This window comes from Lithobates pipiens, unplaced genomic scaffold, assembly GCF_037356315.1.
Source record: "Lithobates pipiens isolate NorthernLeopardFrog02 unplaced genomic scaffold, aLitPip1_a1.2 Scaffold_30, whole genome shotgun sequence".
Classification (NCBI taxonomy): Eukaryota; Metazoa; Chordata; class Amphibia; order Anura; family Ranidae; genus Lithobates; species Lithobates pipiens.
The window spans coordinates 30,473,333-30,501,038 of record NW_027507791.1 but is presented as its reverse complement, the minus strand read 5'-3'; the positions used below and the strand labels follow the sequence as shown (position 1 = coordinate 30,501,038).

General features: G+C 49.4%; 2 protein-coding genes across 2 annotated transcripts in view; one reads left to right on the top strand and one right to left on the bottom strand.

The window, feature by feature from the left end:
• Nucleotides 1-6,302: 6,302 nt before the first annotated feature.
• LOC143942040 (zona pellucida sperm-binding protein 3-like) lies at nucleotides 6,303-11,483 on the bottom strand. Its single transcript, XM_077463360.1, has 8 exons — nucleotides 11,109-11,483; nucleotides 9,690-9,808; nucleotides 9,154-9,257; nucleotides 8,413-8,590; nucleotides 7,955-8,075; nucleotides 7,792-7,883; nucleotides 6,771-6,892; nucleotides 6,303-6,569 (listed from the first exon to the last, which is right to left on the bottom strand). The coding sequence occupies exons 1-8, from the start codon at nucleotides 11,469-11,471 to the stop codon at nucleotides 6,328-6,330; spliced, it is 1,341 nt and encodes a 446-aa protein (XP_077319486.1). The 5' UTR covers nucleotides 11,472-11,483; the 3' UTR covers nucleotides 6,303-6,327.
• A 2,460-nt stretch (nucleotides 11,484-13,943) lies between these two features.
• Nucleotides 13,944-27,706, top strand: part of MRPL9 (mitochondrial ribosomal protein L9) — an 18,244-nt gene continuing 4,481 nt past the window's right edge. Inside the window, exons 1-6 of the mRNA XM_077463902.1 lie at nucleotides 13,944-14,097; nucleotides 16,763-16,922; nucleotides 17,008-17,132; nucleotides 18,915-18,968; nucleotides 23,220-23,321; nucleotides 25,177-25,260. Of these exons, the coding sequence (XP_077320028.1) occupies nucleotides 14,035-14,097; nucleotides 16,763-16,922; nucleotides 17,008-17,132; nucleotides 18,915-18,968; nucleotides 23,220-23,321; nucleotides 25,177-25,260 (588 nt within the window). The 5' untranslated portion in view covers nucleotides 13,944-14,034. The remainder of the gene's footprint in view (nucleotides 14,098-16,762; nucleotides 16,923-17,007; nucleotides 17,133-18,914; nucleotides 18,969-23,219; nucleotides 23,322-25,176; nucleotides 25,261-27,706) is intronic.

The following is a 27,706-nucleotide window of genomic DNA, read 5'->3' as shown; positions in this document are numbered from 1 at the left end:
CTCGGGTAAGGGTCTGGCATTGATTTTGGAGGGGCAGTGGGAACCCTGCGCCATTTTGGTGTGGTGTTCCCCTTAAAATCAATCCTGGGCCCGAAGGGGACCCCCCCACACTTTTTTATGCCGTTTATATTCTGTTGGCAGCAGGAAATCCCATTGACAGCAGATGAGCCATGGTTGTTAAGGAGCATTTGGCTGCAGAGTCCTTAACAACCATGACTCATCTGATGCAAGTGGGATTCCCCGCTGCCAGCAGAATGTAACCGGCATAAAAAAAGTGTGGTGGTCAAAAAGGGCCTGATATGGATTTTAAGGGGGTCCTCACACATAAAAAAAAAAAGGGCGTAGGGTTCCTAACTGCACCCAAAATCCATCCCAGCCACCCCCCCATGAGTATGGATTATACTTCTTTTGGTATGTACCCCATACTATGTTCACATGGGGGGGGGGTGAGATCTCAGAGGGGGGGGGGGCAGATTCGGATAAGCCAAGCCCCCCCCATCTCAGCAACCACTGGGCCAGGGTTTTGAAGAAGAGGCCCTTATCCGCATAAATATGGCTGGCTCATTCCCACTCTTTCCCGGCCCCCATGCTCAGGTAAGGGTCTGGCATGGATTTTTGGGGGGCAGTGGGAACCCTGCGCCATATTTTTTATTTTTTTTGGTGTGGTGTTCCCCTTAAAATCAATACCGGGCCAGAAGGGGACTGCCACACTTTTTTTAAGCCGTTTACATTCTGTTGGCAGCAGGGAATCCCACTGACAGCAGATGAGTCATGGTTGTTAAGGAGCAGGTGGCTGCAGAGTCCTTAACAACCATGACTCATCTGCTGTCAGTGGGATTCCCCGCTGCCAACAGAATGTAATGGTTGTGAAGGACTCTGCAGCCACCCACCCCTTAACAACCGACTCTTCTCAATGAATCCAAAAGAAACAAAATTAACAAATTAATTTGTTAGTAAGGAATCTGAAAAAAGAGATTGAAAGGAAATTAACAAATTCAATGTATTCTGTTATTTTGTTTCATTACGATTCATTTAGAAGAGCCGGTTGTTAAGGACTCTGCAGCCACCTGCTCCTTAACAACCATGACTCATCTACTGTCAGCGGGATTCCTCACTGCCAGCAGAATGTAACCAGTGTAAAAAAAAAGTGTGCGGTTCCCTCCCCAATCCCTTAGGGCCTGGTATGGATTTTAAGGGGAACCCCACACACAAAATAAAAAGGCGTAGGGTTCCCACTGCCCCCCAAAATCAATGCCAGACCCTTACCCGAGCAAGCAGGCCAGGAAAGAGTGGGGGACGAGCCAGCCATATTTATGCGGAAAAGGGCCTCTTTGCACCTGTAACAGCTTCACCTCTTCTGGGAAGGCCGTCCACAAGGTTTAGGAGGGTGTCTATGGGAACGTTTGACCATTCTTCCAGAAGAGCATTTGTGAGGTCAGGTGCTGATGTTGGATAAGAAGGCCTGGCTCGCAGGTTTTCACTTTATTCCTTTGTTCTATGGGGGGGCTGAGGTCAGGACCCTAAGATATATGCACGGTCAATACTGCGCCATCTCACCAATGCGGCCAAATCTTGTATCCCTCTGCTCTGGAAGCAACAAACTCCCCCCTCCGTGGCAATGTGGCTACGGAGGGTGGAAGATATTAACAAAATGGAGGATTTGATCATGACTACCCAAGATAGGCAGGAAGTCTACCGAAAGACCTGGTCTCTTTGGAATGCGTTTGTGTACTCGACAGAAGGCAGACACCTTCTTGAGCGTTAAGTGGAGATGTGCCAGTCAACAGGCGTCCATGGGGGGAACTCTGAATCGCCTCCACTCTTCTTTCCTAATCTATTCCCTGTCCCTCCTTCCCTTATTCCCCTCTTTCCTAAAACCCCCCCTCCTCTCTCCTTCCCTGTCCTATCCCACCCCCCTTCCCACATCTCTTATCCCCCCCTCTTTCTCCTGTTTGTGCGATCCCTTCATACCTCTTCTGGTTGCAACCTATTGCCTGCTCACAATGGCCTTGACCTCTGTCTGGGGGGCCCGGGCCTGGAGATGTAAATCGGCCTTGGTATGTCTTTGGCCCTCCCACCGAAATCGGCCGAGGGAGTGATACATGTGGGGTCGACTCACTATTTACAATGTAATGCAAGGCTGGTAATTGTACTTTGTTACTGGGATGCACATTCGGGAGGCTGCGTCCTTCACTGTCTATGTTGTACTTTCTTGTTTGGGGACTCTACCCTATATGTGTGAAAATTCTGAATAAAAACTTATATTTGCAAAAAAAAAATTCCTCCACCCCAAACTCACTCATCCATGTCTTTATGCACTGGTGGGCTATCATGTTGGAACAGGAAGGGGCCGTCCCCAAACTGTTCCCACAAAGTTGGGAGCATGAAATTGTACAAAATGTCTTGGTATTCTGACGCCTTAAGAGTTCCCTTCACTGGAACTAAGGGGCCAAGCCCAACCTCTGAAAAACAACCCCCCCCCCACACCATAGTCCCCCCCCCCCTCTCCCAAATGATTTGGACCAGTGCCCAAAGCAAGGTCCATAAAGACATGGATGAGCGCGTTTGGGGTGGAGGAACTTGACTGGCCTCAACACGATAGAACATTTAAGAGAGGAGACTGCGAGCCAGGCCTTCTCGTTCAACATCAGAGCCTGACCTCACAAATGCTCTTCTGGAAGAACGGTCAAACGTTCCCATAGACACATCTCCTAAACCTTGTGGACGGCCTTCCCAGAAGAGTTGAAGCTGTTATAGCTGCAAAGGGCGGAGCCAACTCAATATTGATCCCTACGCACTAACACTGGGATGCCATTAAAATTCATGTGTATGGCAAGTGTCCCGATACCTTAAACAATATAATGTATATACCACTTAGAGGGTATGTACAGTGGGGCACGTCTATCCCTCTGGGCGGTAATACCAGCAGAGGAGTGAGGATTCAGTATCTGCTTGAGCTTAGTTTTAGTTGGGTTATGGGTCACCTAATTCCCTCTCTTCTCTATTTCTTGCTCCCCCACCAATCCATTCAGCCATGGGAGTGACATGAAATGGTCATTTCTGATCTCTGCGACATCGACAGCCAAAAAAGTAAGTATATTTGTTGGGGTGGTGTCCCTTTGGAGTGAAAGGCACCAGCACCACTGGAGGTGGCCCCACCATATAATCAACCCCTCCTCTGTGCGATCAGGTGCAGGCCCGATCTGTGATGGTGATAATCCAAAGAGCAAAAGGTTGACCACACTCCGATGGCCAGGTAAATCCAAACTTTGTGTAAAATTCGATCGCACGAAGGCAGGATCAGTTAATGTGTTTCGTGCAGAAGACGCTTAGTCATTGTTATGACTACGCACATTCTGCACGAAACGCGTTATCCACTGTCATTCTCTATCTAGAATCTGATGTCTGAGATATGGATTTTACACAATGAAGTTTGGATTTTCTTGGCTATTGAAGTGTGGTCAACCCTTGGAACACAGCTGTCCATTCCATAGTGAACTGATGGAGAAGCCTATCTTTTTATTATTCTAGAACTATTCTCTGATCCGTACTGAGAGCAGGCATATTCTATTTGGACTTGTAACTCATCTTCCTAGCTTGGTGCAAGCCCAGATTTACATCATCATAGTGAGGAGCTTTTGGGCAAGATCAACCAAGCAGGGCTGCAGATTAGAAATGCTAAGCGCGCCGCCCCCCCCCCCCCCCAAAATCAAGGCTGTAGGCCACTTTTAGGACTTGAAGCTTTAGTGTGGTAGCAGCTGTAACCCCATTTGGGAAGCTGAAGGCTACAGCACCATTTCCTAAAAATGGCCTTCCCGGACCATTTGAGACAATTGACACACATCACCAAAAGTGCTTCATTTCCCTACTATGTGTAAAATATCTTTTAAAATTTTCCTAGAACATTACTTGGAACCCCTAAACCTATGCATTTAAGCAGAGGCCCTAGAGCAGGTGGTCAACGACCATTAGAGCATGGTCTGGGCTTGCTGATCCACCATCCCAGATCATCAAACAGGGGGGGAAACCACTTGTAAAGTTGGGAGGTGTAGTAGGGAAGCAAGAGCCGCAAAAGCTGATGCTGCCTCCAGCTCCTGTCCCGGCGAGTGGTGCCAGCAGCAGGTCTGTGTGAAGCCAGGCAATGGGCATCAAAGTATAGGTGCCCAGTGTCTCCAAACTGGACACGAAGGGCCAGCATACAGTCCTTTAGCAAAGGCCATGCAGTCAATGGTAGTGAGCAATGCCCTACCATTGTGTTTATTAATTGGGGGGGGGGGGGGGGGGAATTGCACCCCATTGTTGGCATCATTGACATTAGTACCCAAGGGCCACATCTGGGCCCAGGGCCAGTTAGGAGACCACTGCTCTAGAGAAAAGTTTGCAGAGTGTTGCAATTTTGTTTCTCGTGGAATTTGTGTATTTTTTTTAGCAAGAAATACACTTGGGAGGAAAAACAAACCCTATTTTCTTGGTGAAAGATGGTGTTACACTGAGTAACTAGATACATGTCACTTTAATTGGGCACACTTGTGGAATAGCACCAAACTGTAAACATCCCTTGTAAATAGAAATAAGGGATGACAGGTCCTCTTTATGGTGAGATTTAAAGTTTAAGACCCCCAAATCTCTCTACCCTGGAAAAGATATAAAAAGCCAACCATGATTTTCTGAAATTCTACACCTGGACGTGATGTCATTGCTTCCATCCTCCCAGGACCATAGAGATGGCCAGGGATGATCCAGTCCCCAGTCACCTTTATGGTAACCCAGCCTTTTATCCAATGTGGCAGATAAAGCTCTTTGATATTGTCTTTATAATCTTTTGCTGCACTTGCTGGCACCCCTTGTGTTTCTTCATACCACATAACCAAATCATGTTTGGGGGGGGGGGGGGGCACAAAGTTTACACAGCAATCTCACATTATGAAAATTGGGACACCTGCCTTTACAAGGTCCAAACAATGGCATCCCAGTCTTAGTCCATAGGGTTCAATATTGAGTTGGCCCCGCCCTTTGCAGCTATAACAGCTTCAACTCTTCTGGGAAGGCCGTCCACAAGGTTTAGGAGGGTGTCTATGGGAACATTTGACCATTCTTCCAGAAGAGCATTTGTGAGGTCAGGCACTGATGTTGGACTAGAAGGCCTGGCTCACAGTCTCCTCTCTTAAATGTTCAATCGTGTTGAGGCCAGTAAAGTTACTCCACCCCAAACTCCCTCATCCTCGTCTTTATGGACCTTGCTCAGGCACTGATGTTGAATGAGAAGGCCTGGCTCACAGTCTCCACTCCAATTTGTCCCAGAGGGGGTTGGACTTGGCCCCTGGTTTCAGTGATGGGGGCTCTTAAGGTGTCAGCATACCAAGACATTTGACAGTTTCATGCTCCCATTTTTTTTTTGTGGCAACAGCCCATTCCTGTTCCAACAGGACCGTGCACAAAAGCAAGGCCCATAAAAGACATGGATGAGTGAATTTGAAGGGGGGGGGGGGGGGAATGGAGGACCTTGACTGGCCTGTGCAGAGTCCTGACCTCAACCCAATAGAACACAATTGGGATAAACTAGAGTGGAGGCTAAGCCAAGCCTTCTTGTCCAAAATCAGTGTCTGACCTCACAAATGCACTTCTGGAAGAATGGTCAAAGATTCCCATAGACACATCTCCTAAACCTTGTGGGTGGCTTCGCCAGAAGTTAAAGCTGGTATAGCTGCAAAGGGTGGGCCAACTCAATATTCAGGAGATGCCATTAAAGTTCATGTAAAAAGGTGGGTGGCCCAATATGTTTGGTACTATACTGTATGAGACCACCACAGTTAAGAAGGTTGCTAGTGTGTTCCTTTTTAAAAGTTTCCACCAGGAAAGTTCTTTAGCGAAGGGCTCTCTAGAAACTCAAACATGGTGGTGCCCAGAAAGCTTAGGCGATAGAACTGATAAGAGATGCCATACACCTCCAGCTAAAGTTGGAAAAGGTTAGAACCCATCTGTTGGTGCCCATTGTGGTGGGTATGTGACCCTACTCTTACAAATATCATGAGACCTCATTCCCACTGAATCTAGTTCTCACAGGAGCAGCCAAGATGATCTTTAAATGGGGCACAGTAGCACCATGGGGGGGGGGGCAGTTGGGAAGGAGCAAGGACCCAGACTCATGAAAGGTTAGCCCGTGCTTTGAAATTGAGAGAGAGCACAAAACCCATTTGTGGCAACCACTGGCAAGTTTAGAAGTCATTTGGCAACTCATCTAGAGAAATTCTTTTAGCAGGACATTACTCTGCTTCTACCACAAGAAAGTGACTCAAGAAAGCTTTATATGCATAATATAAATCAGTTTTATTGCTGTTCATTGGCCACATTACGTTTTCTTGATCCAAGTTTCCAGGTGAGCACAGCCCCCATCAATACAGTCAACCACAGGCCTCCCACAGCCATGACCATCCAGGGCTTCACTTCTTGTTCAGGGTCAGCATGCACAGCAAGAGCCTGGCCACTCTCCAGTTGAAGGTCAGCCTCCGGATCGACGATCCAAATGGGACCCAGGAGCTGTGTGTGGATCACCTCCCCCGATCGCTCTTCTGTGGAGAGAAATAAGAACTTATTGCCACATGGACATACCCATTACCTAGCTTAGCAACAGCCAGAACCATTGACAAAGTAGGATGAGGAATTCCGACTTGGTCAACACATTGACTTAGAACAAAAAGCATGATACCCAGGCAAATAGCATTTTCAGGTCAGCTTGCCTTGGTCTGACAGGTGCCTCATTAAAGACTCACCAGCTAGATGCCTCTTCCATGGTCTTCTAGATCCTGACGCCAGCCTTCTGGCAAAGGAGCCATCACAGTTTCCAGACTCACAGCAACTGCAGATGTTGGCAGCTCCTTCCACAGGGGACCACCTGGAAGGATTAACAGTTAGCTGTGTAAAATGGTCAGTGTCACTTCTCTACCAGTTAACAAGTCCTAGAATCTCCTACAACAGTGATGGCGAACCTTGGCACCCCAGATGTTTTGGAACTACATTTCCCATGATGCTCAGCTACACTGCAGAGTGCATGAGCATCATGGGAAATTTAGTTCCAAAACATCTGGGGTGCCAAGGTCCGCCATCACTGTCCTATAAATTGCTTTGGAAAGTTTTCCTGAGAAAGTCACATTATGCATGCCCAAGTACTGTGCTAGTTGGGCTTGGTTCTCTAAAGAACTCCCATGCCAACTAGCAGGTTTTTTTTATGATCCTAGTAAAATATTCCTGGATATACCTGTGCCAATTTAAGTTTACACCCCCCCCCCCCCCCCCCCCAATTTTTTGTAGTCTGGGCTGTAGGTGGTCCAAACTATTTTCCAACCCTAGTGTGTAGACTTTAGCTGGCCATATGCAAGACTTCTTGTTCAGCCCCACAGCAAGTTGACGGTGATGGTATTAACAGGCCATCCATGGCATGAATCAGCCGAAATGCCCATCTGTATAGCCAACTTTACCAATCCCAAGGGCCATACAGGTCAGTTGTGTTAAGCATCTCCTTAGCATTTAGTGTGCCGATAGGCACACACTCACTTCCATTAACTCCCAACAAGTCCCTAGTACAAGGCTGACGTAGTTTGGTGCAAGCTTGTTCCAGGCAGTTGTGTCTGGGAGTAACAGGTCAACCAGCTAGCCATTTTAGGTCAGTATATGTTCCTGTACAAAAAATAAAAAGCCTAGTAGACGATCCAAGGTGTTCATGAGGCAACATTCTGTAGGTACCATGTTACCCCAAATACAAGCTGTACAGCTGGGCAAATGTTTGTAACTTACGAGTTGCTGGTTTTGCTGAAGGAACAGGCCTTGTTAGTTGGGTCTGGGGCCTGGTTGAGCGGGACAGCTTTCAGCACACAGTAGATATAGATCTGAGAGAGAATATATTCATTAAGCACCCATTGCCACATTCAGCACCATCCGATTACAGGCTGCTACTTACTGTTGGCTGGTTGTAGTTTGTAAATCTAAAGGCGTCAATCTCAAAGCGCAGTCTGTTCGGCTCAGGCCTCTGTGATATAAAGGTGGAGGACGAGTCCTCTTGCTGCCCATCCACCAGGCATCTACAGAGGGTTATAAGAGAAAAGCACCATTACACACTTGAATTTGTAGATGTACAAGCTACAGGGCTATAGTGGGCCCCCCCCCCACCTCAACATAAAGTACTAAAGCCCATAAAGGTTTATTGTGGCAGGCGTTAAATTGTTGCAATTAGTCCCTGGTGACTTCACAGGAAGAGAGGTCACCAGAACAAGGAGAAACAAGACTATGTTCTAACCCTCATACCCTGTTGAAGAGATTGTCAAGGTTGGGTTTTTAGGGATTCACATCTGCTCTTCTTCCCCCCCAGCTTTTTATATTTGAGATGGACCTACAACATTACAGAACAGGAATATTTACCCATAATTGTTAATGAGCTCATATCGAGGTGTGGAATTGGGGTCCAGAGCCAATAACGCCACACAGCTGTCCACAACGATCCTCATTGGCATATGGTTTTCTACATTAACAAGAGCCTCGATTCTCAAGGAGTTACCAAGAGATACAACACTGGAGTCCCTCAGACCACTCCAGTCATCTGCAAAAAGAAAACAAACCTCATTGGTTATGCAAGTAGTTTTAAGCCAACCTTCACATCTACCAAGCTGGATGGAGGGCCAAGATCACAGGATTCATAGTGAAACCCAACAAGCCAAGGGTGAGTTTGCTGCAACCATGCATAGATTCTCAAATATTGCGCTACTTTGATAACTGACCGATCTATAATCTACATAAATGTGAAGACTGGTTCTGTAGCCAAGATGCCAGGAGTAGGCATGGCCGGTGATTAAGGCACCAGAGATTTTGCCTTCCCACATTCATGCAGCAGTTTTGCATTTCAGCATCTGAGGCTAGCCATCACTACATTGCAGCCAAGCTGTCTGAAGCAGGATAAAGCTGGGTCCCCCCCCCCCCCCAAAAAATAAATAAAGCCCATGTATCAGGGTTGGCATTGCCTGGTATATCATAGCCAGGCCCATGTAATTAAGGTTGGCATAGTCTGGTAACCTGTAGCATGGGCCACATGTAGGTCATTTAGCAATCCACAGCTTATCGCTCACGGGATTTACAGTTTAACGTTAATGTGTGAGAAGTTCCTACCTTCCATCAGATTGAGCGCAAAGGAGAGCCTCTCCTCCATGGATATGGTGGAGCTGAAGGGCATCCAGGTTGGTCTGATAGCATTGCTGCTGGCATTTCCGTGCCTAAATTAGAGACAAAATAAATAAAAAATTATTTACCCAATACTCAAACATTTTATCTTCATACACAACTATTTAAATGGAGCTTCCATGACCCAGGCTTGGTGACCACCATATAGTAAACACGCATATCACACAGCTAATAGAAAATGACTATTAACTGTCATAATAACTATGGGGTCCATTTAAGTGAGCCCATTAGAGTAGTAACAAAACCTGCAGATTTCAAGGCGTTCAAGCTTGTCCTGGCTTTACCAATTAGCAAGTCAGACAAAGCAGGTGACAAGTGTTGGGATACCCAACATTCCATTTAGGTCTTATATGGGTTTCGGTATAGTTTACCATGTTTTACATAGTGAAATAACATTAATCCATGCACAAAGACTTGAGGATGGTATACAAAGGGCACATAACTAACCCAATTAAGAGACTCACCGGGGGTAGTAGCACTGAACACCGATGTTGGCACTGTTGGTTCGGGTGATTACAACACTCCTGGATGAAGAGGGTTTGTAGGCAATGTTTGTAGTGTACAGGAGGAAGTCGGCGGTCGTCTGTAAGAAACAGAATCAGGTCATAGGCCTAAAGAGGAAATGCCAACATGGCAGTAAAGTAGGCACTGCCCAAGCATATATAGGTGGCCCTTTTGTCCGCAGCCCAGTCTCAGGTATACATCCATGCTGCTTGTTCACACCATATCCACAAATGGAGACAATTTGAAGCATGGGGTCTTTTCCTGTGGAGTCCTGAAATATTAAATTCATATGGACCAACCTGACCCTAGGTGGAATTAAAGGACAATTCTGGCCAGCAAAATGTTGAAGTCAAGATAGATGGATGTTCATACAGCCAGAAATCTTCTAAGCTGAACTTTGTGCACTCTGCCTCTGAAGTGATCACATACCCAGAAAGCAGACCAACCAATACCACCCCAAAGGCAGAAGGGCATGCCAGTTAAATTGGCATATTCAATGCCTCTGGAATGAGAGGAGTTAGCATTGTTCCCTACTACCTTAGGAGACTATAAAAATTCCCCCATTATGGAGAAGAGCTAGAGGTGTACATAGTAGGTACTCCTTGTACTAGGAGGGCAAAACCTTCCCCAGTTGTGAAGCGGAGGAAGGCTCGCTACTCTCTCGTCCTAGGATGACACCACAGTCTGGTTGTCACTAATATGGACCAACAGACTACAAACCATCCCTGTTATGGAGGCAAGGGAGCGTCATGCAGTCTTAACAGCCTCATTGTCCTAGGGCAGGGTGTGGTGGAACCCTAGAGGTTGCGAAGGGTTCCTACTTAATATTGTTGTCAGCCTAGCAATGTAGCCACCACCTCTAAAAAAGGACCAGTAAGCTGAAATATTAAAAGTGATTGTTCTGGGGTCTAGGTGGCCCTCACATTGCAGGTTATACACAAAGCAATCTAGTTGTACAAACCCCCCCCCCCCCAGATTTACTAGCTACTATAGCAGGAGGTCCTTGCCAAGTAGTCAATCTCAACCTAAAGCTAGTCAGATACATCACCCCATAGAAGATCAGCACATGGCCAGTTTAACACATTTACACCTACATTGTACTCAAACATAGGATAGGAGCAGGGTTACCACCTTATCCCTTTAAACCCAAACACATGAATTACACCGGTTCTGAGACTAATGTAATGCAGATAAGGCACAAGTTCAATGTCCACCTTAACCAGCCACCAAACCTGTGTAATTAATATGCGTTTGGGTTTAAAAGGGATAAGGTAGCAACTCTAGATAAGAATTGACCCCCCACACACACACACCAATTCAATGGTACATCCATCTTTAGACTAGACTGTCACAAGCCATAGTTCTAGAAGATAACCAACCTGAACCTGGTTTCCACAATCCTGCAGACTGATCTGGAAGGTCACGGTGTCCTGGTCCTCAGAAGACGGCTCACAGTGCGCAGAGCCCAGGGTGAGGTCAGACGCCTTGATCAGTTTTCCATTCCCATATAGATTCTTCTGGATGGTGACCACCATCATGTCCTCCAAGCACACTATACTGACCACCCTCCCAGAAGGCACCAACAGCTGCCTAGGCTGCTGAGGATAACCTCGTGCAGAACCCCAACCAGACTGGCGGGAATCCTGACGCCTGGATCCAGTCTGTTGGCGGTGCCAATAGTCCTGGCATAGGACAAGGTCAAAAGCCAAGCCCACCACAAATAACCCACCAAGCCAATTCATTGTGACCAGAAAAGAAACAGACCATGCTTCTTGCTGGTGTGAGAGTTTATACACCCTGTAGTAATTACCCCACCTGGGGGAGATCAACCTTGACCAATCCTGACCAACCATGAATGCCCCCTCTGCTGACAGCAACCTGCCCCACCTGTGCTAACTGCCTGTAACCCTACTCATCAGGAGCTTAAAGGAGACAGCACAGAACTGCTGTAACCCTACAGTCCCCCGCAGCACAGTGGTGTAAAGAGTCCCATAGGAATTAAAGGGAAACATTTTTTCATGTGTCTTTCTTGTGAGGTAAAAAAAAACGTATCAGTTAACTTTAACCCCCTCTCAGCAGGCATGTTTTAGCGCAGCGTAAGCGCACAACTGTAAACAGCTCTTTATGGGCAATGCGCCCGAGCCGCAGTGCACCATAACGCACCTACCATCGCTGTGGGGCGATGCATTACAACAAAATGACCTTGTTCATGTAGGCTTTGATCTCTGAAGAGCGATTCGTATGCAGATTGTGCATTTGACAGGTAGTGAAGAGGTGTCGTATTGCCTTAGACTGCTTTCACACAGACGCAAAAATGCATATGCGTTTTTGGCACATTTTAGATGCATTTTCTAGTTGCCTACACTTGCGAAAAATGCACACGTCACTAAAAAAAAAAAGAAAAAAAAAGTGGTACATTTTTGATGCGTTTTGGTCACATTTTCAATTTTTTTTGCAATGGGGAGCTGCGTTTTGCCAAAGTTTTGAAAAAAAAACCCCCACCAAAGATGCAGCATGCAGGACTCTTCGAAACGCACCGCAGCACAGTGGTGTGAAGAGTCTCATAGGATTTAAAGGGAAACATTTTTTCATGCGTCTTTCTTGTGAGGTAAAAAAAACGCATCAGTTAACTTTAACCCCCTCACAGCAGGCATGTTTTAGCGCAGCGTAAGCGCAGCGTAAGCGCACAACTGTAAACAGCTCTTTATGGGCAATACGCCCGAGCCGCAGTGCACCATAACGCACCTACCATCGCTGTGGTGCGATGCATTACAACAAAATGACCTTGTTCATGTAGGCTTTGATCTCTGAAAAACGATCCGTATGCAGATTGTGCATTTGACAGGTAGTGAAGAGGTGTCGTATTGCCTTAGACTGCTTTCACACAGACGCAAAAATGCATATGCGTTTTTGGCACATCTTAGATGCATTTTCTAGTTGCCCACACTTGCGAAAAATGCACACGTCACAAAAAAAAAAAAAAAAAAAAAAAGGTACATTTTTGATGCGTTTTGGTCACATTTTCCATTTTTTTTGCAATGGGGAGCTGCATTTTGCCAAAGTTTTGAAAAAAAAAAAACCCTACCAAAGATGCAGCATGCAGGACTCTTCGAAACGCACCGCAGCGCAGTGGTGTGAAGAGTCTCATAGGATTTAAAGGGAAACATTTTTCCTGCATTTTTCTTGTGAGGTAAAAAATGTAGGAAAAACGCATTGGGTGTGAAAGCAGCCTTACTGCTTGCTTTAACCCCTCGGACCCCGCACTAGCGCGCTGTAACCGCTGTTCTTTGCCACTTGCAGAGTGGTGGGTTGCGCTTGGTGGGCGCGATGCTTGCCGAAAGTGACAGAGGGTATTATTTCTGCCATGGCTGCAAAGCATTGTGGTCATGGCATGCATGCACCCCTGGTGAGGGAGCGAATGCGACTCAACCGCAGGGTATTACTGCCCCTCAACCGCTGATGTGACAGGTCCTAAAGAACGCACAGGGCCACATTGTTTACATTGCGTCGGTACGCAGCTATTGGCTGCGTACCGACGCAATGTAAACAAGCTTGAAATCCTGAAGTAAATGCTGTTCTTGTGTCCGCCATGACTGGGGGGGGGGGGCAAAGCCAAAGCTTATAGGGTCTCCTCATCAGTGGGGGGGGGGCTCCAAGACGCCGTCATAATACGCTGACGCTCTGCGTCCATAATGGCTTCACAGAAATAGATGGTAAAATGTCTGCCATGTTCCCAGATGGGGCGGCCATATACACGACACTTTGAGGAGGATTCCTTTCACTCGGCGCCCATTGAATTTAGCGTTACGCCCCTTGCTCTGAGGAAGATGCCGAATTACGATTGCCGATTTATCGGAGGATTGCGGCCGATATTGTACAGATCACCATCCGCCACACGTCCTACATACATACACTGTGTACACTTGTTTTGAATTAGTATTTACTTCATCTCAGAGAAGAGGAATGGAGGGACAAATGTGAACATCAGGACATATTCAGGGATGGGAAGGGTGGGCTCAGGTCACCATAGTGATGTCTTTATTTGTAACTGGTGGTATGGGGAATGATGGGGTGAAAGGGGGACCTGGTTGCTATGAGAAACGCCCCACACAGAGCACTATGGGCGATGGTCTCCGAAAACATGGCTGCTGTGGATGACACTTCCTGTGTACGGAAGAAGAGGAGCGCGAGACTCTAGTGACGGGTCACGTGACGGCCGAGAGTGAGGCGAGCTGTGGTCACGTGGGGTGATTGCGGGGCGCTGATTGGTCGGCGCTCTGCACATGGTGCCCTTGGATCGGAGAGATGCTGAAAGTGACAAGCCGCCTGCTGAGCCTCAGAGCCCCGATATGTGTCACCCCGAGCCGGGTGAGGACCCCCCGACACCCGCTTATGGATAGACCCCATACATACCCTGTGCGACACCCCTCATATATCACCTGACATACAAATACAGCCCCCAACGTGACCCTCATACCGAGAATGACCCCCTCCCCCCACTGACTGACCCCCCCATACCCAGCCTGACCCCCTCCCCCACTGACTGCCCCCCCCCCATACCCAACATGACCCCCCCATACCCAGCCTGACCCCCTCCCCCACTGACTGACCCCCCCACACCCAACATGACCCCCCCCCCCGCCTGACCCCCCCATACCCAGCCTGACCCCCCTCCCCCACTGACTGACCCCCCCATACCCAGCCTGACCCCCTCCCCCACTGACTGACCCCCCCCATACCCAACACGACCCCCCCCCACTGACTGACCCCCCCCCATACCCAATATGACCCCCCCCCTGCCTGACCCCCCCATACCCAGCCTGACCCCCTCCCCTACTGACTGACCCCCCCTACACAGCATGACCCCCTCCCCCACTGACTGACCCCCCCCCCATACCCAGCCTGACCCCCTCCCCCACTGACTGACCCCCCCCATACCCAGCATGACCCCTTCCCCCACTGACTGACCCCCCCATACCCAACATGACCCCCTCCCCTACTGACTGACCCCCCCATACCCAGCATGACCCCCTCCCCCACTGACTGACCCCCCCATACCCAACATGACCCCTCCCCCCCCTGCCTGACCCCCCCATACCCAGCCTGACCCCCTCCCCTACTGACTGACCCCCCCGTACACAGCATGACCCCTTCCCCCACTGACTGACCCCCCCCCCATACCCAGCATGACCCCCCCCCCACTGCCTGACCCCCCATACCCAGCCTGACCCCCTCCCCCCCTGCCTGACCCCCCCATACCGAGCCTGACCCTCCCCCACTGACTGACCCCCCCCCATACCGAGCCTGACCCTCCCCCACTGACTGACCCCCCCCATACCCAGCCTGACCCCCCTCCCCCACTGACTGACCCCCCTATACCCAGCATGACCCCCTCCCCCACTGACTGACCCCCCCATACCCAGCCTGACCCCCCTCCCCCACTGACTGACCCCCCTATACCCAGCCTGACCCCCTCCCCCATTGACTGACCCCCCCATACCCAGCATGACCCCCTCCCCCACTGACTGACCCCCCCATACCCAGCCTGACCCCCCTCCCCCACTGACTGACCCCCCTATACCCAGCCTGACCCCCTCCCCCATTGACTGACCCCCCATACCCAGCATGACCCCCTCCCCCACTGACTGACCCCCCCCCATACCCAGCCTGACCCCCTCCCCCACTGACTGACCCCCCCCCCCCCATTGCCAACATGACCCTCCCCCCTGCCTGACCCCCCCATATCCAGCCTGACCCCTTCCCCCACTGACTGACCCCCCTCATACCCAACATGACCCCCTCCCCCCCCTGCCTGACACCCCCTCCCCTACTGACTGACCCCCCCCGTACACAGCATGACCCCTTCCCCCACTGACTGACCCCCCCATACCCAGCATGACCCCCCTCCCCCACTGACTGACCCCCCTCCCCCACTGACTGACCCCCCCATACCCAGCATGACCCCCTCCCCCACTGACTGACCCCCCCCCCCCCATACCCAGCATGACCCCCTCCCCCACTGACTGACCCCCCATACCCTGCCTGACCCCCTCCCCCCCTGCCTGACCCCCCCATACCCAGCCTGACCCCCTCCCCTACTGACTGACCCCCCCGTACACAGCATGACCCCTTCCCCCACTGACTGACCCCCCCATACCCAGCCTGACCCCCTCCCCCACTGACTGACCCCCCCCATACCCAGCATGACCCCCTCCCCCACTGCCTGACCCCCCCATACCCAGCATGACCCCCCTCCCCCACTGCCTGACCCCCCATACCCAGCCTGACCCCCTCCCCCACTGACTGACCCCCCCATACCCAGCCTGACCCCCTCCCCCACTGACTGACCCCCCCATACCGAGCCTGACCCTCCCCCACTGACTGACCCCCCCCCATACCGAGCCTGACCCTCCCCCACTGACTGACCCCCCCCCCCCCCCCATACCCAGCCTGACCCCCCTCCCCCACTGACTGACCCCCTCCCCCATTGACTGACCCCCCCCATACCCAGCATGACCCCCTCCCCCGCTGACTGACCCCCCCATACCCAGCATGACCCCCTCCCCCGCTGACTGACCCCCCCATACCCAGCATGACCCCTTCCCCCACTGACTGAGCCGCCCCCTCCTTACCCAGCATGACCCCCCTCCCCCACTGACTGACCCCCCCATACCCAGCCTGACCCCCTCCCCCACTGACTGACCCCCCCATACCGAGCCTGACCCTCCCCCACTGACTGACCCCCCCCATACCGAGCCTGACCCTCCACCCACTGACTGACCCCCTTATACCCAGCCTGACCCCCTCCGTCCCGGTACTTGTCTGCCGAACACTGATTGCTCCCCCTGTACCCGTCTGCTCCCCTTCTAATAATCATTCTCATCACACCCCTCCCCCCAGTGACAAATGATGGCCCCCCCGGCTCTGTTTTCCTTTAGCGACACTATTGCCCCCCCCCCCCCATGTACAATGTGTACGATCGTCCTCATTGGTCATCTCCTGGTGGGTGAGTCTCCTGTCTCATGTCTTGCAGGGTACGGTGATTGTAGAACGTTGGAACAATGTCCCCCTGGCTAAGGAGGGGGAGGAGCCCTACCTGCACCCGCGCCGTCACCGGATCTACCGCATGGTGGAGGACACCAAGCACCAGAAGAAGGAGAAGATGGAGCTGATCCTCACTCAGTCTGTAAAACGTAAGTGCTCGCCGTAGAGCGCCGGGGCTGCGGTCTCACTGTCTGTACATCAGTCAGCCGGCATTCCTCTCCCTCTTCCCTGCAGAGCTCGGCAGTCGTGGCGACTTGGTGCTGGTGGAGAAAGCGATGGGCCGCAATAAACTTCTGCCGCAGGGGCTCGCCGTTTACCCTTCCCCCGAGAACAAGCAGATGTTTGAAGAGGAGAAGCTGGTAAGTTTTCAGGGCGAGTGGGGTCACCTGAGAGAATGGGGCCACAGCGACCTGTCCCGAGAGGGAGGGGTCACAGCGACCTGTCCCTAGAGGGTGGGGCCACCGCGACATGTCCCGGGAGGGTGCGGTCACCGCCACCTGTCCCCGGAGGGTGCAGCCGTCCTCTCACCGCCACCTGTCCCCAGAGGGTGCAGCCATCCTGTCAATGCCACCTGTCCCCAGAGGGTGCAGCCGTCCTGTCAATGCCACCTGTCCCCAGAGGGTGCAGCCGTCCTGTCAATGCCACCTGTCCCGGGAGGGTGCGATCACTGCCACCTGTCCCGGGAGGGTGCAGCCATCCTGTCCCGAGAGGGTGCCGTCTCCGTGTCGTGCCCCTAGAAGATCACTGTGCCCTGTCCCGAGAGGGTGTGGTCACCATGTCCCGAGAGGGTGTGGTCACCATGTCCCAAGAGGGTGTGGTCACCATGTCCCAAGAGGGTGCGGTGACCGTGCTCTGTCCCGAGAGGGTGTAGTCACCATGTCCCGAGAAGGTGTGGTCACCATGTCCCGAGAGGGTGTGGTCACCGCGCCCTGCCACGAGAGGGTGTGGTCACCGCGCCCTGCCACGAGAGGGTGTGGTCACCGCGCCCTGCCACGAGAGGGTGTGGTCACCGCGCCCTGCCACGAGAGGGTGTGGTCACCGCGCCCTGCCACGAGAGGGTGTGGTCACCGCGCCCTGCCACGGGAGGGTGTGGTCACCGCGCCCTGCCACTGGAGGGTGTGGTCACCGCGCCCTGCCACTGGAGGGTGTGGTCACCGCGCCCTGCCACTGGAGGGTGTGGTCACCGCGCCCTGCCACTGGAGGGTGTGGTCACCGCGCCCTGCCACGGGAGGGTGTGGTCACCATGTCCTGTCCCGAGAGGGTGCGGTCATCGCGGCCTGTCCCGATAGGGTGCGGTCATCGTGTCTCGAGAGGGTGCGGTCACCGCGTCCTTTCCCGGGAGGGTGCGGTCTCCATGTCGTTCCCCTAGAAGATCACTGTGCCTTGTCCCGAGAGGGTGTGGTCACCATGTCCTGTCCCAAGAGGGTGCGGTCACTGCGAACTGTCCCGAGAGGGTGCAGCCATCCTGTCCCCGGAGGGTGCGGTCTCTGTGTCGTGCCCCTATAAGATCACTGTCCCCTGTCTCGAGAGGGTGCGGTGACCGTGCCCTGTCCTGAGAGGGTGTGGCCGTCCTCTCATGGTCGCCCTGTACTGAGAGGGTGTGGCCATCCTGTCCCGAGGGGGTGCGGTCACCGTGTCCTGTCCCGAGAGGGTGTGGCTGTCGTGGTCGTCCCCTTGTGGCCGTCCTCTCTGGAGAGGGTTCAGCTGTCCTGTCCTGAGAGGGTGTGGTTACCCTGAACTGTCTCAAGGGGGCGGAGTCATGCCCCTAGAAGAGCGCTGTGCCCTGTCCCGAGAGGGTGTGGTCACCTTGTCTCACCCCGAGAGGTTGCTGTCAGCGTGTCCTGTCCCGGGAGGGTGTGGCCGTCCTGTCATGGTCGCCTTGTCCCAAGGGGGTGTGGTCTCCCTGTCCCGAGAGGGCGGGGTCTCTGTGCCATGCCCCTAGATGATCACCGTACAATGTCCCGAGAGGGCGGGGTCACACAGAGAGTTTCTTACCCTGGAGAAATGGGGTCAGTGCATGGTGTCCTGGGAGAGAGTTGCCCTATCTCAGCACCCGAGGGTGTGTTCACTTTGCCCTGCTGCCCCCCTCGCGCTTGTCGCTGTATCAGGCCCTGTCTCACCACTCTCATTCTTCTCCATAGAAACAAGCGTCAGTGGCACCCAGCGAGCGCGTGCAGACTTGGACCGGGGAGCGGGTAAGTCCTTACAGGGACTTTTATGTGCACAAGGCTGACCTGCGTTCTGTCCTTCCCTTCCCCCCACTATATGTAGAGCGGCACAGGGAAGCCTGTTCTGCCGTGCCAGTCCCCGCCATTTCTCCCGTTGTATCCTTCCCAGGTGATGTCATAGTGCCCCGGGATGGGTGTGAGCGGTCGGGGGATTGGTGGGGACCGGCACGTCTGTCTGCATATGGGGGGGGGGGGCACTTCTGATGAGGATTGGTACGATCCATCCGTCACATGATCTGTCACCACTCCTCACCGTATTGGGGTGGGGGGGTGTAACCAATCACAGCAGGTCACGTGACAGTTGTACACAATGGATAGCTTCTTTTTATGCCATCCATTGCGTACAATTGTGATTGGTCAGTGTGATCACATGGTACAGACAGAGGCCAATCGCAGCTTATCACAACAAAACAAACTGAATGATTCTGTTTCATTCAGTGAAATGCTTGATTGTAGCAATTTTAATGTGTAAAAGATAAAAGATAAAAAATAAAAAAAAATCCTGATCACTTCCCCAGTGTTACATTCAATTGTAAAAAAAAGTAATAATTAAAAAAAAAAAAAAAAAAATATATATATATAATTTTTTTTTTATTATTACTTTATTTTTTTATTTATTTTTTCTGACGCCAGTCAGTATCCCTGATCACTGCCACACCAGTTATATGATGGTGATGTCCTGCACGGGTGACAGTATGTAAAAAAATAAATAAATTAAAAAATAAATATATATATATATATATATATATATATATATATATATGTATATATATATATGTATATATATGTATATATATGTATATGTGTGTATATGTATGTATATATATATATATATATAATATAACAATTTTTTTTTTATTATTTTATTTCTTCATTTTCCCCGAAAATTGTGCCACTTTTTGGTGTGTGCCTCGGCCTTCATGATGCTGTTTGTTCACTAAGGTTCTCTAACAAACCTCTGAGGGCTTCACAGAACAGCTGTATTTATACTGAGATTAAATGACACACAGGTGGGCTCTATTTACTAATCAGGTGACTTCTGAAGGCAATTGGTTCCTCTAGATTTTAGTTAGGGGGTATCAGAGTAAAGGGGGCTCCATACAAATGCCCCCCCCCCCCCCCACACTTATCAAATATTTATTTGTATCATTTTCCTTCCACTTCACAATTATGTGACACTTTGTGTTTGTCCATCTCATAAAATCCCAATAAAATACATTTACGTTTTTTTTTGGTTGTAACAAGATGTGGGGAATGTCAAGGGGTATGAATACTTTTTCCAGGCGCTGTGTACCAGCTTGTAGTGACACGCGGTAAAACTGGACAACAAGCTAAAGTCGTACAATTCGGGGCCCAGCCATGTGTTAGAAGTTAAATAAATCATACGTAACAATGTATCCAATCAATAAATCCCACCCGGGGGGGGAGCATATGATGGGATGTCGCTATTGCCCCCATCAATAGTCCTGACGTTTTTGTGCTCATCAATTTGGGATTTACAGATGGGATCTCCGGATCTCCGGATAGGATTAGACAAAACACAAAATGTCACTATTGATTATTGATCTCTGAATATTGACGTTTTGTGTCCGTCAAATCACACGCACCTCATTTTTAAAAAGGCTAATTTTTGTATTGATTGGTGGAGGCGGCCATCTTTTTTTTTGTTGCGTTTGTCGGTGCGGGGACTGGAGGTCCTCGGCTGCTGCTGTGTTGGGTCAGGGGTTCATTTTTATTTATTTATTTATTTTTTTTTTTTCAGGACGTTCCTTTGGAAATTTGTACATTTTAACTGACAATTTCGCGGTCGTGTGACGCCGTACCCAAATAAAATTGCCCTTTTTTTTAATTTTTTCCCCCATAAGTAGAGCTTTCTTTTGGTGGTATTTGATCACCTCTGCAGGTTTTTGTTTATTTTTATTCTATTTTTTTGCGCTATAAACTGGATATTTTTATGGAATTTAATTTTTTTTTACATTATTTTATTTTTTTACCGTCTAGAAACTACAGGATCTTTTTTTGTGGAATTATTATTTTTTATTTTTTTACATTTTTTATTTATTTTAATTTTTTTATCGCAATCAGCGATTTTATTTATTTTTATAGCAAGACTGTGATATTGCGGAGGACAAATCTGACAATAAGGGACACTTTTTGGGGACCAGTGATCAGTGCAAAAAAAAAAAGTGTTTGTTTTTTTTTTCGTTTCATTTGTTTTTTTTTTTTTTTTTTTTTTCAGTTCGTTCGTTATGATAGAAATTTGTAAATTCGAAAATTTGAAAATAAGGAAAAACTGAAAATTCTAAATAGCTAACTAATAATAAATAACTATAAAATTTTTAGGTATTGGAATTTCATTTCAAATCTGGCTGTTAGTCAAGGTAACGAATTTATCCGCAGTTACAAATTATCCGAAATAACGAATGCCGCATCTAAACAAATGTAACGGGATGAATTAATAATGATAATAATAATAAAACGTTTTTATTATTATTTATTATTAATTTGTTCTGTTCCATTCGCTTAGATATAGCATTCGTTATTTCGGATAATTCTTAACTTCGGAAAAATTTGTATTTGTTACGCTCACTAACAGCCAAATTTTAAAGGAAATTCCAGTACCTATAATGTAATAGTTTAGTTATTAGTTATTTCTGATTTTCATGGTTTTTTTTGTTTTGTTTTTTTTATTCGTATTTTCAGATTTCCGTTCTTTCAGATTTTCGTTCTCATTTTTGGATTTGAGAATTTCGGATTTTAGAATTTTTGAAGATTAGAATTTCCGAATTTTCGAAGATTAGAATTTTCCGAATTTTCGAAGATTAGAATTTCCGAATTTTCGAAGATTAGAATTTCCGAATTTTCGAAGATTAGAATTTCCGCATTTTCGAAGATTAGAATTTCCGAATTTTCAAAATTTTCGAAGATTAGAATTGTCAAAATTTTCGAAGATTAGAATTTCCGAATTTTCGAAGATTAGAATTTTCCGAATTTTCGAAGATTAGAATTTCCGAATTTTCGAAGATTAGAATTTCCGAATTTTCGAAGATTAGAATTTTCGAAGATTAGAATTTCCGAATTTCCGAAGATTAGAATCTTCGAAGATTAGAATCTTCGAAGATTAGAATCTTCGAAGATTAGAATCTTCGAAGATTAGAATCTTCGAAGATTAGAATCTTCGGAAATTCTAATCTTCGAAAATTAGAATCTTCGAAGATTAGAATCTTCGAAGATTCTAATCTTCGAAGATATTCTAATCTTCGAAGATATTCTAATCTTCGAAGATATTCTAATCTTCGAAGATATTCTAATCTTCGAAGATATTCTAATCTTCGGAAATTTGGAAATTCTAAAATCCGAAATTCTCAAATCCAAAAATAAGAACGGAAATCTGAAAATAAGAATTAAAAAAAAAAAAAACATGAAAATCAGAAATAACTAAACTATTACATTATAGGTACTGGAATTTCCTTTCAAATTTGGCTGTTAGTGAGCGTAACAAATACAAATTTTTCAGAAAATTCTAATCTTCGAAGATTAGAATTTTCGAAGATTAGAATTTTCGAAGATTAGAATTTCCGAATTTTCCAATAGTAGAATTTTCAAATTTCCCCAAGGTTCGAAATTTCCCCAAGGTTCGAAATTTCCCCAAGGTTTTGAATTTTCGGATATTTGTAAAGATTTGTTAAACGGATTTTCGGTGATACGGATATTTACGAATTATGGAACGGAACAAATTGCACTTGTCTAATGAGACTGGCAGGGAAGGGGTTAACATCAGGGGGGGGATCAAAGGGTTAAATGTGCTCCTAGGGGGTGCTTACTAACTGTGTGGGGGGAAGGCAGATATCTGTGCTCCTGCTTAGCAGAAACACAAGATTTCCATCTTCCCTCTCTGACAAAACGGCGATCGGCCTTGTTTACGTAGGCAGACCGCTGTTCTGCCTCTCGGGGGGAACAATCGCGGGATGCCGGTGAACATCAGGTCCGCCGGAGACGATGCGGGGGGGGGGGGGAGGGTCGTCGCCAGCGGCGCTATTGCACGCCCCCTAGACTCAGAACTATTTACTAGTGGGTGTCGGCTCCGCTATGAGCCACAGATGTGATTGGTTAGCTGCTTCCCTGGCTGTAATTGGCCGGGGGAATGACGGCTCTGAAACCAGAAATGACTGGTATATAAAATCTTTTTTTTATTTTTTTATTTTTATTTTTTTATAGACCGTTAATTTGCTGAAAAATTCCCGCCTGGAGGTCAGAATGAGAGAAGAGTCGGGATGGACGCTGAGCAAAGAGATCGTAGCCCGCCACTTCTACAGAAGCGTAAGGCGCCAAGCTCCTCCCCCCCCCCCCTTTTACCCTCCATGGGGTGGCGGCGTTGGCACCATGGATTCGGAATTCAGGATGTCCCGCCCATCCCAGTGGAAAAAACTTTTTGTAAATAAATGGCAGCCAATAGAAGGTTATATCATGTGACGTCTGTCAGACCAAACTAGGAACGCCCACTCCTCCCAGACTCACGCCCACCCTTCCTCTGAGCCCCACGGCAGCCGGACCCATACAGAAGCCCTGTGAAAGGCCTGCTCAATCTACATTCTCATTAGGGGCGATTTTGCTAGGTTCAGCAGTGAGCAGCTCTGGGCCCTTCTCTGCGGGTCTCATAATAATGAGCGCATTACATACGACTCCCGGGACACAACCCCTATTATAAAAACATGGGGGGGATTTGTTGCTGTTGTATGATGTGATGTGATGGTAAAAATCAGAGGGGGGAGGAGATCAGGTTGGGGGGGTTTCAAAAATGAAGATGCTGTCCAGGAACAGAGATACTGGAGGGGGTAAGGGGGGGGTATAAGCTAAGATATTGAGGTGGGGGCAGAAGAAACTATACTCAAGTGGGAGGCGGCCGGGTCCAGGAGCTGAGAAGATGCTGGGGGGGTTGGGGGCTCGTCCGGGACTGCGGATAGTGGGGGAGGTTTTGTCTTTAGCAGCATGTGAGAGGAGATGCCCAGTGATAATAATCATGTCTCTTTATTTCCTTCTCTCTCCTTTCTCTTCCGCTCTCTCTTCTCTCTATGCTCTTATCTCTTTTTCGTTCTCTTCCCCTTCACTCTCTCTTCTCTTCCTCCCTTCTCTCCCCTCCTCCTCCTCCTTTCTCTCCCCTCCTCCTCCTTTCTCTCCCCTCCTCCTCCTTTCTCTCCCCTCCTCCTCCTTTTTCTCCCCTCCTCCTCCTTTCTCTCCCCTCCTCCTCCTCTCTTCCCCCCTCCTCCTCCTCCCTCCTTTCTTCCTTCTCCCTCCTCCCTGTCTCCTCTTCTCCCTCTCCCTCTTCTCCCCCTCTCTCCTCCCTTCCTCTTCTCCCCCTCTCTCCTCCCTTCCTCTTCTCCCCCTCTCTCCTCCCTTCCTCTTCTCCCCCTCTCTCCTCCCTTCCTCTTCTCCCCCTCTCTCCTCCCTTCCTCTTCTCCCCCTCTCTCCTCCCTTCCTCTTCTCCCCCTCTCTCCTCCCTTCCTCTTCTCCCCCTCTCTCCTCCCTTCCTCTTCTCCCCCTCTCTCCTCCCTTCCTCTTCTCCCCCTCTCTCCTCCCTTCCTCTTCTCCCCCTCTCTCCTCCCTTCCTCTTCTCCCCCTCTCTCCTCCCTTCCTCTTGTCCCCCTCTCTCCTCCCTTCCTCTTGTCCCCCTCTCTCCTCCCTTCCTCTTGTCCCCCTCTCTCCTCCCTTCCTCTTGTCCCCCTCTCTCCTCCCTTCCTCTTGTCCCCCTCTCTCCTCCCTTCCTCTTGTCCCCCCTCCCTCCCTTCCTCTTGTCCCCCCTCCCTCCCTTCCTCTTGTCCCCCCTCCCTCCCTTCCTCTTGTCCCCCCTCCCTCCCTTCCTCTTGTCCCCCCTCCCTCCCTTCCTCTTCTCCCCCTCCCTCCCTTCCTCTTCTCCCCCCTCCCTCCCTTCCTCTTCGCCCCCTTCCTCCCTTCCTCTTCTCCCCCTCCCTCCCCTCCTCTTCTCCCCCCTCCCTCCCTTCCTCTTCTCCCTCCTCCCTCCCTTTCCTCTTTTCACTCTTTTCTTCCTCCCTTCCCCTTTTTCTTCCTTCCTCTCCCCCCCCCCTTCTCCCTTCCCCCCTTCCTCCTCATCTCCCTTTTCCCCCTCCCCCATCTCTTACTCTTTTCGTACCCTCTTCTCCTCGTGTAATCTCTACAGCTGGATGTGGTGGTTCCCATAGAGGCTCTGAAGATCCCAGAGGAACCAATCACCACCCTTGGAGAGTCTTGGTGTGAAGTCACGGTGAGTTTGTCATGTGACCGGCCCAGTGTCACGTGTTGGAGGGAACAGATCATACCTGCATGCCTTTCCTTTATTATGTTCATGTAAGATGTTTTCTTTATTTTTTTCTTTTTGCTATCCTAGATATAAAATGTTACATGTTTCATATTAATCATTTGCAGCCAGGAGGTGACGCTGTAGAGGCAGCCGCTTCCAGAGTGGCCTGCCATAAATTGACTGCTGTGCTGTGAATAGCCTTTTGTTTAGGTTTTCGGTGCGCCTAGGAGGAGGGGCTGACCCTCCTCGCTGATATATTGTATATATACACACGGGCAGTACCGACCTCATGTACGTCGGTGCGGTGGAGAATAAAGCGAAGCCCCACCCCCCCCCGGACAACGTCGTGTCATTCGCCAGAACACCGGGCACCCCTCGCGACCTCTGACCTCTTCCCCACTTCTCTTCTGTCTCCCTGTAGAACTTTGAGCCCCTTTCATGATATCGATGCCAGGGCTGACCCCGACGGAGGCCGCTCCCCAGCTGGCCAATTAGAATTTCATTTTGGACCCATTCTTTTCTTGCTAGAAAATTACTAGAAAAAACCCCAAACATTGTATTTTTTTTTTTTTTTTTTTTTTTTAGCAGAGACCCCAGAGAATAAAATAGCGGTCTTTGCAATGTTTTATGTCACGCGGTATTTGGGCAGCAATTTATTTATTATTATTTTTTTTCCCCAAACACAGTTTTTGAGGAAAAAAAATACACAATGAATTGTAATGCAAAAAAACCCACAATATGTAACCCAATCTTTTTTTGATAAAATATAAAAGATGATGTTCCGCCGAGGAAATAGATACCCAACACGTCGCGCTTTAAAATTGCGCACACCCGTGTGATGGGGACAAACTTCGTTACTTAAGAATCTCCATAGGCGGCGCTTTAAATTTTTTTTACAGGTTACCTGTTAAGAGTTACAGAGCAGGTCTTGTGCTAGAATTATTGCTCTCACTCTAAATATGACGCTATAACAATACCTTGTGTGGTGCGTATATGTATGTGTGTATGTGTGTGTATATGTGTGTGTGTATATATATATATATGTGTGTGTGTATATGCGTGCAAATTAGGTATGCATTCACTTTGTAAAGGGAGAGGAGAAGGAAGGGTAGAGGGGAAGAATAAGGGAGAAGAGGAGGAAGGGTTGAGAGGGAGAGGAGGAGGGGTAAGAATAAGGGAGACGAGGGGGAAGGTAAGAGGGGAAGAATAAGGGAGACGAGAAAGTGTAGAAAGGGAGAGGAGGAGGGGTAAGAATAAGGGAGACGAGGAGGCAGGGTAGAGGGGAAGAATAGGGAGATGAGAGGGAAGGGTAGAGAGGAACAATAGGGAGATGAGGAGGAAGGGTAGAGGAGAATAGGGAGATGAGAGGGAAGGGTAGAGGAGGGGAAGAATAGGGAGATGAGAGGGAAGGGTAGAAGAGGGGAAGGGTAGAGGGGAAGAATAGGGAGATGAGAGGGAAGGGTAGAGGGGAAGAATAGGGAGATGAGAGGGAAGGGTAGAGGGAAGAATAGGGAGATGAGAGGGAAGGGTAGAGGGGAAGAATAAGGAGGTGAAGAGGAAGGGTAGAGGAGAATAGGGAGATGAGAGGGAAGGGTAGAGGGGAGGAATAGGGAGATGAGGAGGAAGGGTAGAGGAGAATAGGGAGATGAGAGGGAAGGGTAGAGGAGAATAGGGAGATGAGAGGGAAGGGTAGAGGAGAATAGGGAGATGAGAGGGAAGGGTAGAGGAGAATAGGGAGATGAGGAGGAAGGGTAGAGGAGAAGAATAAGGAGGTGAGAGGGAAGGGTAGAGGGGAAGAATAAGGGAGATGAGGAGGAAGGGTAGAGGAGAAAGGGAGATGAGGAGGAAGGGTAGAGGAGAATAGGGAGATGAGGAGGAAGGGTAGAGGGAAGAATAGGGAGATGAGGAGGAAGGGAGGGGCAGGCGAGGGGCGCCACGCGCGCTCCTTGCTGGCCGCCACTGGCTCAGCGCGGCCGGGACGCGGGGCCGCCTCTGTCGCAGCGGCGTCCTGTTCGTCGGCCGCCACGGCGCAGCGCGGCCGTGACGCGGCGCCACTGGCGCACGCCGCACGGGCGCAGCGTCGGCCTGACTCTGCTCCACTTTCTCAGCTTCTGTCCTTGACTCTGTCTCCACTTTCGCATCTCTGTCCCAGCCTTCTGGCCTTGACTCTTCTCACTTTCTCATCTCTTTCCTTTCTCTGCTCACTTCTCATCTCTTTCCTTTACTCTTCTCCACTCTTCAGCTCTTGCCTTACTCTTCTCCACTGTCTCATCTCTTTCCTTTACTCTTCTCCACTTTCTCATCTCTTTCCTTGACTCTTCTCCACTTGCTCATCTCTTCCCGTGACTCGTTCCTCAGCTCTTCCTTTACTCTTCTCCACTTGCTCATCTCTTCCCTTTACTCTTCTCCA